Source organism: Diceros bicornis, chromosome X (genome assembly GCF_020826845.1).
Source record: "Diceros bicornis minor isolate mBicDic1 chromosome X, mDicBic1.mat.cur, whole genome shotgun sequence".
Classification (NCBI taxonomy): Eukaryota; Metazoa; Chordata; class Mammalia; order Perissodactyla; family Rhinocerotidae; genus Diceros; species Diceros bicornis.
Window position 1 is genome coordinate 103637179 of NC_080781.1, and position 14214 is coordinate 103651392.

Sequence of the window (14214 nt, forward strand, 5' to 3'; positions counted from 1 at the left end):
GTACTTTCTATATGTTTTGAGTATATAACTGGTTGAATCCTCCCAAACAATCTTATGAAGTAAGTACTATAGTATCTCCATTTTATGGATGAAGAAACTGAGACACAGAGGTTAAGTAACTTGTCTGGTGAGTAAGTGGTAGACAGGTAATAGTCTGGTGCTGGAGTCTGTGTTCTTAACTACTCCCCTAGCATCATCTACCCAAAAAGGCTTTGTCTACTTATCAGTCTCCTTGCTCCCATTTAAAATATCTAAATGATTTAGATTTCGAAGTTGAATTGACCCAAATATTGTATATATGCACATTTGTGGAGAATTATCCTTGACTGTGTTCGGGACGGTACCTCACAGGCAGACTTTTAAGGAGTGGTCAAAGTTTATCTTTATTAGTGTCTCGCTATTGAAGGCTTGCTTTTTCTACTTGTGTTGGAATAGAAGTGCAGTGCAGTTTCATGTACAGTATGTTGAACCTGAATCTTATTTGAATTGAAGGCCCATGCCCAGGACATATTACTAGAGGACAAGTGGCAAGCACTGAATCCTATGTCATAATATTGTTGGCGGTGATAAAGAATGCATTTTTCTTTCTTTTTTTTGCATATTATGCTATTTTATTTTATTTTTTTGTGCTTATTTCTTCACACGTATGACTTTATTTCATCCCAAAAACAAATCTTTAAGATATTTTCCCTCATTCACCCCACTTTTCTTTTTTTTTTTTTGTTTTGTTTTAAATTTTTTGTTTATTGCAGTAACATTGGTTTATAACATTGTATAAATTTCAGGTGTACATTATTATACTTCTATTTCTGCATAGATTACATCATGAAGAATGTATTTTTCAAGTCAGGTTTATAACACTTACTAGAAAGCAACTGATAACTATACTTTTGTCATTTTGAAGGTATAATTAAAATGCCTGGTTTGTAGTTCTGCCAACTAAGTTTTTCATCTTTTGAGTTCTAGCTATAAAACTTGGTGGAGCACCTTGACTTTTTTTTTTTAAATGTATTAACGAATTTGATCTATTTTTGTAGGTGCAGGAAGCTGTTTGGAGACTCTGGAAAAAAGAAAGCCACTTGTAGTGGTTGTAAATGAAAAGTTGATGAACAATCATCAGCTGGAATTGGCAAAGCAGCTACAGAAAGACGGGCATCTCTTCTCCTGTACCTGCAGGTATACTAGATACTGATTATTTGGCCTCTTGCCTTAATTCCTCCCTAGCTATTCTTACCCACCTGCCTAACCCCATCTGTCTCTTTGACCTCTTACCTTCTCCTACTTATCAAACATACTTTGATTTTCTCACCTGTAAAACCTTCTCATTTATTTATGTTCCACTTTGTGATCTCTGTGTAGTAGTGCTTTCTGTATCTATGCCTATTTCATTGCATGTGCATATCTGAATGTATGTGTGTGCGTGTGAATATGTGTTCATCTGGGTGCACAAGTCTCCAAGAATGTAATTTTTTAGTTCATTATTTAGATTTTCATTATTCAAGGAAGACATTTGCTTCCTTTTAATTAAGATTTTGCCTTCAGTAAACCCTCTGGAATTCCTAAATTAAATTTACTCATTCATTAATTCAACTACATCTAATAAGTGGCAGGCATTGTTTTAGGTGCTGTGGATACAGTGGTAAACATGAGATCAAGTCCCTGCTCTCATGGTGCTTATGTTCTAGTGGTGGGAGACAGTTATAAATAAGAAATTAAGATAATTTCACATGGTGAAATGTGTTGTGAAGAAAATAAGGCAGGGTGATGTGATAGCTGGGGTGAAGACTAATTAGAATGGTCAGGGAAGGCATGACTGGGTATATGACATGTGAGCTGAGACCTGAATGACAAGGAAGAGCCAGTCATGTGAAGCTCTAGAGACAGAGGAAGCAGCAGTTGCAAGGGCCCTAAGTTAGTAATGAGCTTGGAGTTTGGTGTGTTTGAGGAACAGAGGGAAGGTTAGTGTGGCAGGAGTATAGTGAGCAAGGGAGAATAGTATAAAGTGAAGCTGGGTGGGGATAGCTCATATAGGAGTTCTGATTTTGTTCTATGTTTAGTAAGAAGCCATTGGAGTATTTTAAGCAGAGGAATTACTTTATGGTAAGGAGTATTATTTTCTAGAAGTATATTAGAATTCAACAAGAACTGATCAACATCACAGTAGAAGGATGAAGAAAATTGCTGGTTTGTTTTCTGTTAATTCTTCTTGAGACACTAGAAGCTTGCCAAAGCGTCAGGTCAGTAATTCCCAATTGTTTGACTTTACAAGCTATCCTAATTTAATGTTTTAAAAAATAAAGACCTCATAGAAGTATTACAAAATACATATTTTTATGTTATAACAAATTGAAATTAATTTTAAAATAAGAAATAAACCTTAGAAGAAACTGGTTAGAACATAATAAGCTTTTCTTTTAACTTTACTGCATCTGTCTCTTAGGCACTCAGTAAATACTTGTTCATTCATTAAATATTTATTGAGCACCTACTATGTGCCAGGCATTATTCTAGGCACTTAGCATGTACGGCAGTGAACAAAACAGACAGATTCCTATTCTCATTGAGAGGAGACAGCTTCATTGGTTGTTTCAGGAGCAATTGTTGGTGTCCTATTCTCTGTAATGATGGAGGAGAAGGACTGTCAGGGTGGCTTTGTAATATAGAAACCATTCTTAAAAGTATTGTGAGTCAGGGGAGAAGCTAGATAATCCAAATTATGTGGGCTTCAGATAATGGACATATCTGTCCTTGGGTAGCTGAGATTTTTAGTGGTTAACATTTTTTAAAGAGGAATAAACTGTCATCTTCCTAATTGGTTAAAGCAAGTCAGTTTTTCCAGATACTTTTGATGCGTATTTTCATTCTAAATCTTAAATAAGCTTTGATTTTATGTCAGTATATTAAAAAAGGGAAAACATTGATTTCATAAACACATCCTGACTCTTGACTCAGACTGGAAAGAAAGCTGTACAAGTCTCCAATTTATTAATTTTTTACAGTTTTAGAATCCTTTTTTTCCTATATTAATTGCAAGAAAGTCACACACGAGTGCCACAAGAATCAATAATTTGTTGTATTTTCATTTTCAGCATATCATTTATTTGCACCAAATCTAGGCTGGGTGGTTGTATGTCTGTTCTAATTTAAGTGACTGGTTTAATTAAATTTCTGCAGTAATAGTTTTATGTTGTGATTTGGAACCTTATTTCCAACATGCATGGCGATTGTACGTTGCTTAATTATATATGGATTTGTGATGGTAAATTACTGGCAACAAAAGTTATTTCACAGTCTTCATGCATGGTCTAGTAGTCTCCCCAGCTTATTGTTCTTGTCTGGCACCTGTTACTTTTGGTTTCATTTATTCTGTTTTCATAAGTTAATTTTGCTTCAGTTTGTATGTGCCCAGTCCTGAGAAATGTTCCAAAGCCATGTGATCACATCTTTCATGAAATAACATTTCTGAAATATTTCAGTTGACATAGGAGATAATGTGTCTGTTAAATTGATATTGATAGGCAGTGCTTTGTATTGCTTTAATCTTAGTATGTATACCTGTAATATTAAAATACATTAAAGTTCACATGTACAGTTTGAGAAGCATCACAAATTCTTGGAAGTTAGATTCAGTCATCAAGTGGGCAGCAGATGAATTATGAAATTTTTCTCCCATGTTACCTAATATTTTTCTTCTTTTGTTTTAGCACGCTTCCTGGGCTGTTACAGTCAATGGACTTATCAACACTGAAATGTTTTCCTCCTGGCCAGCCAGAAAAATTTTCTGCATTTTTGGATAAAGTTGTTGGATTACAAAAATAAACACTAAACTCTCAACATTTTAAAAACACCCCCCTAAATGCAACCTATGGAATGTGGTTAAATCAAATTAAATATATAATATATATTTGCAGAATAACATAAGTTAATAAACTTACTATATCTGTAAAATGTATAGAAAATTTTATGATGTGAGTATAAGCCTTTGGGTCCAAATCCTAATTGCAATTTAGTAAATTCATTAGACTTTTCTTAATCGTTATATTTTAGTAAGAGAAATATATGGTGAGCATTCACAGGTTTTATCCTAGAATCCCAAGTGGATTTGGAATCATGAAAAAAATGAATTAAATTTGAAAACTTTGGCACAAACCTCAAATGTAGTTAGTTTGATGTTCCTTAGAATGAAAAAAAATGAAACTAACCAACTTGTAAAAAAATTTGAGAGCATCTTGAGCTTCATAATCCAAGGAACCAAATTTTTTAAAAAAGAAAAAATGATGGATTGTGTTCTGTGAAATAAAAAGCTCAATAATTACCTAAAAGATTAACTGTCAAGTCAGTTGATCTATAGTACTTGGAGAAACAAACTACTTTTGTCTTGAAGAATAGAATGGAGTGGATATGTTCACTTTTTTCCTTTAAGATACAAATAGAAAGTGACAAAATCTTGCCCAATGTCAAAGCTTTACTGGTTTGAGAAGAGGAAATCGAAAAGGCCTTATTTACCCATAGGGCTTGCTGTTATTTTTTAGGGACTCCCTCTCACAGTGGTGTTGAAACATTTACTGTAGCATCATAGGGGAATTGATAATTTATGTACTTATAAAGCTAGTTTTACAAATGATTAAATGATCTGATGTGTATATTGGCCTAAATATATGGTTTTAAAATTTCACATAACTTGAGATACATTATGAAATTCTGATTAAGGGTCTCAAGACCTATAAAATAAACTAGGTTATCTGTAAGTGTTCATAGTTTATTGGTAGAAAGTTCAGATATAGTTCATCCATAAACATAGAGCATTCACTATAATTATATTATCCCAAAATGTTGACGACTATACACATTTTACTTGGGATGCATTATATGTTTTTGTAGATTTATTTTCCTGATTGTGTTTTACTTAGGCTAATATTAAAATAAATTCTTACTAATAGTAGAAGGTGGTGGCTGAGAAGTACTCTGGGTAGCAGGAGGAAGCCAACTTGGATTAAAATTTTGCTGAGAATAATCTGAAAAGTGAGTAATCTACCTCTACATAGTTGAGAATTCACAGCACCATAATCATAATTATATATTAATGTTATACAAACATAGGAAAGGCCCTCTTCAAATCCATGGAGAGAATTTGACTTTTCTGGGCTCTCTTTTAAATGTGTTTCTCTAATTTGAGAAAAATTGTGGCTTAAAATTTATGTTGATCACTGAGTCTTTAGTTATTTTATGTCATGAAGGACTAACCATAGAGAATCAGGAACAAATGCAAGGGTCTACTGAAACATCAGACAACTAAAAAGCAACATGGGACCTCAAATCTGCTTTCTTTTTTCCCACAAAAATATATAACCCAGATTCATTTATCAGAGGCTTAAAGCACTGGTGTCAATTGTGTGTAGTGACATCTTTTGACTATACCTTGTGAAATTTTATATTAGTTGTGGGGTTTGAAAATCAAAGGATCTTAGAATGATTTTGATTTGGCAGGAATCCTCAACATCATCTGGTCCAATCCTGTTGTTTCTCAGATTAGGAAGAAGGCCAGAGGTTATGACTTGTCTGAAACAACAGCCTTTGGCAGAGCTGCCACTAGAAGCAGCTCCTTGACTCCCATCCTGTACTCTTTCTACTACCATAATGTATGTTGTAAGCTTTTTGTTTCTTTATGCTTGTTTGCCTAGTATTTGCTTTAGTTACTTTACTCCCTTCCAAGGAAAGTTGTTTTCATTTCAAGAAGTTGTTTAATTAGTTTATTTTAGTATGAATTTCATACTTCACTTAATTGGGTTTTCCTTTGGTATATGACAACCTTACCTTGGACTTAAAAACCTGTGATTCCTGAGCTTTTGGAATCTAGCAAAACGGCATGGGTGGCATTGATACTAGATTGAACGCATGAAGACTTTAAGACAAAGAATAGTAGATTTTTGGAGTTGGAAGAGAATTTTAAAAACGCCTACTGCAAACCACTCATTTTGCAGATGAGGAAAGAGGTTAAGGTAAATTAATTGCCAAGTTTACATCTTATTGGTCCTTATGAAAAAATTAATGGTAATCAAGATTCTATAAAATTTGTTTAGTTTCATTACATGACAGCTTCAGGTTCTTGAAATCAATGAGTAAGTGGAATGCAGTTTATTTAGCAGTTTTCTGTTAGAGATATTTAGATTTCCAGGGATAAGGAAGCAAAAGAAAGTTTAAAGAAATTCACATCATGGAAAGCTTCAGAGGTGGACAGGTAAATAGTAGAAAGTTGATGTTGGAGTAGATGAAAAGTGATGTGAGGTTATAGGATGACCTTGGGAAGTAAGGATTTTAGATGACTGTGCTTATAATTTGGGAGGAAAGAAAGTAAGAGCTGGAAAAATTTGGTTTTAGGTAAGCTGGTGCAACTGATTAACTTGCTATGGGGTTCTGGAACATTTAAAAGTAGTCATTATCTGAGCCAGCCCTGATGGTCTAGTGGTTAAAGTTCCGTGTGCTTACCGCTTCGGCAGCCCAGGTTCATTTCCCAGTCATGCAGCCACACCACCTGTCCTGTCAGTTGCCATGCTGTGGTGGCAGCTCACATAGAAGAACTAGAAGGACTTAGAACTAGGATATACAACCATGCACTGGTGCTTTGGGGAGAAACAAAAAAAAAAAGAAGATTGGCAACAGATGTTAGCTTAGTGCCAATCCTTCCCTGCAAAAAAAAAAAAAAAAAAGTCATCTGGAAGTACTATTGAGTGATTTTTAGACACTTGAAAGCACTATTTATGCTTTTCAAAGCAAATCATGTAGACAGGACAATATAAAAATGTGTACCACTATGATAGTTTGAGGAAGAGTTTTCCAAGACTGAAAATAATTCAGGAGTGACTAGCAGTAATGTAGATATTTTTCTTGGCCCTTTACTGTCATGTGTTGCTTAATGACGGGGATACACTCAGAAATGCCTCATTAGGCGATTTCATTGTTGGTATAGCCTACTACACACCTATGCTATGTGGTATTAATCTTATGGGACCACCATCATGTACGTGGTCCATTGTTGACTGAAATATCATTATGTGGGGAGTGATTGTAATTATGGTATGAGCACTTAATCCCTCTGATTTGTTCAAAATATAAAATTTTCAGAGATGACCAAAAATCTGCATACAGTCGGAGAAATGAGATGTATGGGCAGATTATTCGAAATTGATTTTGGGGAAAGATTTGGAATTGGGTGGTCCTGATAGCTATGTGGTAATCAATTTTCTGCTGTACAATTAGTACCATATTGTTATGGCAGAGTGGGAAATGAAAAGTAATTAGTTGATATCTGTTGTGCGCTTAGTATGTATCAGGTACCATTCAAAGCACTTTACACGTATGAACTCAATCTTGACAATAACCCTATGAAATAGTTAAGATTATTGTCTTAATTTTGCAAGTGAGAAAACAGAGCTCAAGCATAATGTGAAAAGGATCTTTATGCTACTTAAGTGTCCAAAAGATAGTCTGGAAGTTGTGATTGGAATGCTGAATTCCAGTACATTTCCGTCATTTATGGGGACAAGAGGACAGAATATTTGAAATAAGACTCTTGCAAGAAATTTAGATTGTATGGTAGCCCCATTTATATAACCTGTTTCAGTTTTTACATTGCTATTTAAAGCATACTGATTGCCACTCATAAAATCCATGTGGGGAAACTCCCAGTTTGTTTACCTGGTTGCAAGTTATTTACTGGCTCTTTTGTTTTCTCTAAATATTTGTGTTTTAGGTTCTGTTTTTGGTCCTCTTCTCTTTACATATTTTTTCTTGGTATTCTCATCACTCCCAGAGCTTCTATTATTGATTGCCATATCTATATCCCCCAACTCTTGATTTGAGCTTCTGAATGGTATTTCCAGTTGCCTGTTAGTCATTTCTGTCTGTCAATTCTCTAAGCACCTTAAACTCGGTGTGCCCCAAACTAAGATCATATTTCTCTCTTTCACTCTTCTGAGATCCTTACCTCTATTAATGGTGTTACCGGTTAGTCAGTTCCAGGATTTAACTCATTTCTCCAACCTTTAATATCTGATTGGTCACAGGTACTCTCAGCTTTACTTCCTAAATATCTCAAGCCTATTTATTTGTTTGTTCATTTAGTCTTTTAACATAAATGCATAAGAATCTACTTTTTGTGTCAGCAGAACTCAAGATATAATTCCTGCTCTGGAGGAACACTTACAGTCTAGTTGAGGAGGAGCTATAGGTCTTATTCATTCTTGAGTCCTCTGCCTGAAACACAGTAGGCTTTCCATAAATGGTAAATGCACTTCTGTAACTTAGTACTCTTTTTTCATTATCTTGATTAGAATTAGGTATTGGCTATAGGAAACACTGTCATCTTGCACACATTCATTTCATACTGTCTTTGACTTGACTCCAAAGTATCTAGTATGCCTCTTGTTCAGAAGAAAGATGTGACCATTAGATTGTATGGTGAAGTCTGTAGGATCAAGCATTTACAGTAATGACATCTAAAACATAGCAGGGCTGATACTATGGAATATCCTAATGGTATTTAAGGGCCTGTCAAATAATCGTTTTTATTGGAGATTTTTGGTAAAACATTAAAAATCAGAGGTTTATTAAAGGCATTAGCTGTAGTGTTTTCCAGTAAAAGATTACATGGAGAGAGGTTTAAGATAACTGCCGAACAACACTCAATTTAAGTCCTTGTTAAATGGTTAATTCCTTACATAAATATTCTAGCACAATCTTTAGATTTTTATAGTTCTTTTAATTCTTATAATTTTTGTAGGTGGCTAGACAAAAGGTGGGCAAATAAATCTAGCTGGCTTCAAACAGGTATGTGGAATATATGCTTCTTGACTTTGATATTGATTCTTGAAAAATATTTTGAGGGGCTTTTATATCGTTATATACCATCTGTTTTGGTATTTGACTTCTAGATCTTTATTGTCTTTATGAATTTTTACCACATCCTGGCCAAAGCTATTTATTTTGATTGACACACTATATTGATTTTATTTTGATGGCTACAGGCCTGCTCTCTAAGTCAATAGTTCTTAAGCTTCTTTGGGTCATGAAACTTCAGAATATTTAAAACTATTGCTTCTCTCCCTACTCAAACATATACACATTTTGCAGTGAATTTCAGGAAGTTTACAGGTACCTTAAGGCCCCAGGTTAAGAATCTCTAGACTGAGGCCAACATCAGTAACTTCTTTCCTTGGTCATTGTTCATTAATATTCTGGTGATAACTACTTGACTCCTTTATAATTAAACCCTCTGATTAAGTACATTTGAGTTTAGTAATTTCTAGTTTTTATGATACAACACAAATTACAAACTTTCCTCATAAAGTTTAAAACATACCAAGCAACACATTTTGAAACTAACCTTTAGTACTCTTATACTATTAACTCAGTATCTATAACCCATAATATGTATCACTGTTTCTAATTGATAAAAGGAACTAAATGGAATTTTTTCATCTGTAGTAATTATTTTAGGATATACTACGTTAGGGTATTTGGTGAAGCAATACAGTATTGTAATTTACTCATTTACTGTCAAGTGTGCTGAAGTATTTGTTTGCTGAACTGATAGTCACTGTTGGAATGATGCCTGTGAGAGGCCATATATTGCATCTTTTTTACTGTTCATTTCCCCTTTTGTACAGAACATATTGGTTGGTTGTCCACTACCAGTACGAAGTGGGTGGATAACGCACTTCCCAAAGTTAGGAGTGAACAACATTCCTAAATCCTCAACCTGAGTAATTTTCTGGATCTCAGTTTTCCCATTTATGAATTAGTAAAACTAACTTCCCTCATAGGTCATTTCTTAGACATAAAACCAATTGTGTAGCATGCTTGAAAATAAAAGATTTCATTGATATAATACAATTTCTCTTGGTTAGAGCTTTTGTTTTAAGAAGTAGGAATAGTTTTAGAGATATTTCTCTAGAATTTACAGTATGTAGTCCTAAATGATACAGAAAGCAAAGTCTTCATTGAATTTTGTATTTAAATTCATATTTAGTCTCTAGCAGGGGTTAGAGAATTAATTTAGAGGTTTAAGTGAGTGGGTCTTTCCAGTGCATCAAAACAAAAGAATGTTCTGGTCTTTATTCTCCGTTCCCTCAATTCCCTGTCTGTAGACTGATTAGACGCTGCAAGTATCTTAAATCAACAAAAAAAACTCTCAGTATTTCTGTACCAATGTAATATATTTTTAAGCAAAGTACTATTTCTCTTTTCTTCTAATCTATATTTGAATGCTTCAGGTGAAAGGGGAAGAGAAGGAAATGAAAGCAAGCGGCTCTTGGTAATGTTTCTTCTGTTTTGCATATCTGAAGAAGGATGACTGCTCTGGGAAGTCGGTTCTTTTACTTAGCTTTATTGTCTCCTTCCTAAAACTTGAGGAGGAGGTTGAATAGGGCCATGGGACCAAATTTTGTTTTAGAACCCTTGTGGTCCCTTCCTTCATAAATCTTGCTTTATTAGTTCTGGTTAAATGTCCACCGGGAAAACAAGTGACAGGTTCTAGTTCCAGGGTGCTGGTAAAAAATGTTTAAAAAAATTTACCATTTTATTTTTCAGTAATGAAAGACCTAAAAAAGAAGTTCTATCGAGTTGAGGAGCTCTTTCTCCAAGTTGGCCCCATGTTATTTGGTACTAAAAATAATTGAAATACATGATTTAGCATTGTTATTTTAATACTAATTGCCTTTTCTGCAGGTTCTGTCACAAGTTGTTACATACATGTGTTTCTCTTTATTTTTTCCAGTTTTATTTAGATATAATTGACCTATAACATTGTATAAGTTTAAGGTATACAGCATAATGATTTGATATATGTATATATTGCAAAATTATTACCACAATAAATTTAGTTAACATCCATCACCAACCATAGTTACAAATTTTATCTTTAAAATTTTAGGTCTCTTTATTTCATTTGGTAAGGTAAGACTTATCATCCATTTTTATGTGGGGCTGTCAACCCCGCACTTTGCCAGGATAATAGGTTAATCCCCCTACAAGCTGTTTTTGTGGTTAATGTTCATCACAAATTTGACCATCTGAAGGGAGGGCAAGTCTGTTATCCACCATTGAATCACAGAGAATCACAATTCCTTAGACTTGAAAGAGCTTAGAGATCATGCAACCCATCTTCCTTCATTTTACAGATGAGGAAACTGTGACCCAGGATGATTAAAGTGGCATAACCCAAGTTCATGATACTCTTTTCATGGTACCATATTGCCTCTCAGAAACTAAAAATAACTCAAAAGCATCATGTCCTATATACATTTATAACTATACCTTGTATGTCACAGATAATGTGTGCTTTAAAAAAAAAATCCAGGCATATATCTCATTTTATTGGTTGAAACATGGAGTATTATTTTAGAATTAAAACTACTAGTATTCATATGTTGTACTACAAAGAATTTTCCCATTTGATCAGTGAAAGAAAATAATTCTAGCAATTAAATCACATTTTCAAGTTAAATTACAATATAAAAAATAGTAATTATAAAATTAAAGCACATCAGTTTCATGACAGGTCAAATAAGATGTTAAGTTTTTAGAGTTATTTTCAGTTTCTTCAATTTGTTTTAATCTGGCCCCAGAGTACAAGTACCTGAAAAGTCTAAGGCAATTGTTTTTCATCCTATTATTTTCAGATGTCAAAGGGAGGAACTCCATCAGGTTGGGGAAAGCTCTTCTGGGGATCTATATTTGAACTTTGGCTTGATTTACAGTATAATTTAGGTGAAACTGTTCTGGTTCTTACCTTTTTTTTTTTTGGCAAAAGAATAATTTCTTAGTGAACTGCTTTGTCAGCAGCTAACAGTAGTCAATACGTAATTAAGCACTTACATGCTAAGCACTTGACCTGCAGTATCTTATGTAATTATTCCAACAACCTTAGATAACAGAATAATTTCTAGAGCAACATTTCTCAAACTTTGAAACAATTTAAAAGCAGTAGCTATAGTGCATTAAAAACCATTAGTAACTTGAATGCTAAAGTTACTGCTTAACTTTGACTTGGCCTTTCCCAAACTGTTTTTCTCCCATGGGAAAGGCCAGGTCAAAGTTAAGCAGGTAACCTTATCATTCCTTAGAGCCTTTAATATTGCTAATGGGCATTGTGAACCTCAAAGATAGGATTATAGTATGTATGCAGTGTTTCCTGAAATTTTGGCCTTGAAACATTTTAGGAACACTTATTAATAACTTGTGGAACACATTGTTCTAGAGCACTGGTTCCCAAAGTGTGGTCCTGGACCAGCAGTATCAGCATCATCTGAGAACTTGTTAGAAATGCAAATTCTCAAGACACACCCCAGACCTGCTGAATAAATATCTGGGCATGAGGCAATCTGTTTTATTAAGCCCTTCACTTGAGAACCACTGTTGTGGAGGTTTACAGGATTGGAGTAGTTTGCTGTGGAGGAATAGTCAGCTGGTTGGAATTTCAAGTGCAATAGATATTTCAAAGGACAGTATTAAATACTGTGAAATGGCTTTCTGTTATATACAGGATGAAGTCTAGTGTTGTCTCACGGGTCTTTTTTTAGAAAGTCCTATTGTGCTAATTTGGGGGACGTAACCTGTACTAAACCACCTCTGAGCCTTGGTTCGTATCTTTTCTTCTGTGGTATGTGATTCCTCTCTATAATAATTGTACAAGAATTGGGAGACTATATATAGTTCTAGTCCTAGTAGTATTACTGATTGGATGTGAAAACTTGGTTAAGTTTTGTAATTATTTAAAACCCGTTTTTACATCTACTTATTTATTTTCCCAATTTATTATGCTATTCTGTTTCGTGCTCACTTATTGAATAATTTTTGTTTCTTAAGAAAATGTAAATAATATAAAATATTAACTCGTTCTACAAGGCTTATAACAAGAAACAGTTCTGTGTCCCACTCTACATCTCTGATCCTGCTTCCTATAGGTGACCATATTACATTATTTTATATGTTTTATAAGTGATATGTTCAAACTTTTTTTTTAAATATAAATTTAAATATCTATAGATTTCCTGGTGTGGAAGAGGTGGGAGATGAAGCCGCCTCTTCCACAGTAGGAAGTCCATAGATGATATTTAAATTTAAAAAACAAAAACAAATTTAGTTTTATCAGTTCTTGTGAAATCTGTTTTCAGTGTTGACATTATTATGACTACTTAAGTACAATATTGTTCACATCTGAGCCATGTAGTAAGTGTTCATTGATAGATTTTCTTTTCTATAGAACTGTTATACTTCATTTTTGTTTATTTTTTTCATTTGCTCAGTTTTCTATAGAAATGTCCCCACACTCTACAACAGAGGTGTACGTTTTTCCTAGTATGTTTGATTAGGTTATAATTTTATTAATTTTTGAAATGTCTGTGCTGGAGTTCTCTATCCTTTTGCCTGAACCGGTCATTCTCTATCTAGTCCTTCTGAATATCCTCTTGGGATTTCTCCTTCATCCTTATCCTGGAAATTCCTTTTACTTCTCTCTTGTGTTGAATCTTCTGTTTCCAGGGCACTATGTGCCCCCTGCCCTTTTTGTGGTTTAACTTATTTATTTTGGTTTCACATATCCTCCAGTAGCTTTCTGAGAATGGATGGTGATTTTTTTTTAATCTTTCCTGTTTGAAAAGGCCATCTACTCTCCCATCTGATTGATAGCTTGTTGTAGAATTCGAGATTGGAAATAATTTCCCCTCAAATATTGAACTTCATTGTTAGAAAGCTTCTAGTGCTTCTGTTGAGAAGTTTATTGCTATTCATATGTGTGATCTTTAGTATATGATCTGTTTTTCCTCTCTGAAGTCTTTAGTCTTTTCGTTATCCCCTGACTTCAGAAATGATATTGTTATGTGCATTGCTGATCATCTTTTTTGCTTTCATTGTTCTGGCTACTTCATGGACCCTTTCAGTCTAAATATAGATTGAAATATAGATCTAAATATAGATCATATCCTGCAGTGCTAGAATTTTCCTTATATCATTATCATTACCATCATCATTTCTCCTCCTCCACTTTCTTCATCTCTTTTTGGGCCTCCTGTAGGTTAGATGTTGGCTTCCTGGATTGATCCTCTAATTTTCTTGTTTTTTCTCTCCAATCTTGTCTGTTCTGTGAGCTCTTAACTCTAAATTCTATTCCTTCTACTGGTTTTTGTTTTATTTATTTTAAAATTTAAATACAGCAAA

General features: G+C 34.1%; 1 protein-coding gene across 1 annotated transcript in view; it reads left to right on the forward strand.

Annotated features, from left to right (window-relative positions):
* ALG13 (ALG13 UDP-N-acetylglucosaminyltransferase subunit) overlaps window positions 1–14214 on the forward strand; it is a 63091-nt gene that overhangs the window by 1867 nt on the left and 47010 nt on the right. The window contains 1 exon segment of the mRNA XM_058536538.1: window positions 1038–1176. Within this exon segment, the coding sequence (XP_058392521.1) occupies window positions 1038–1176 (139 nt within the window).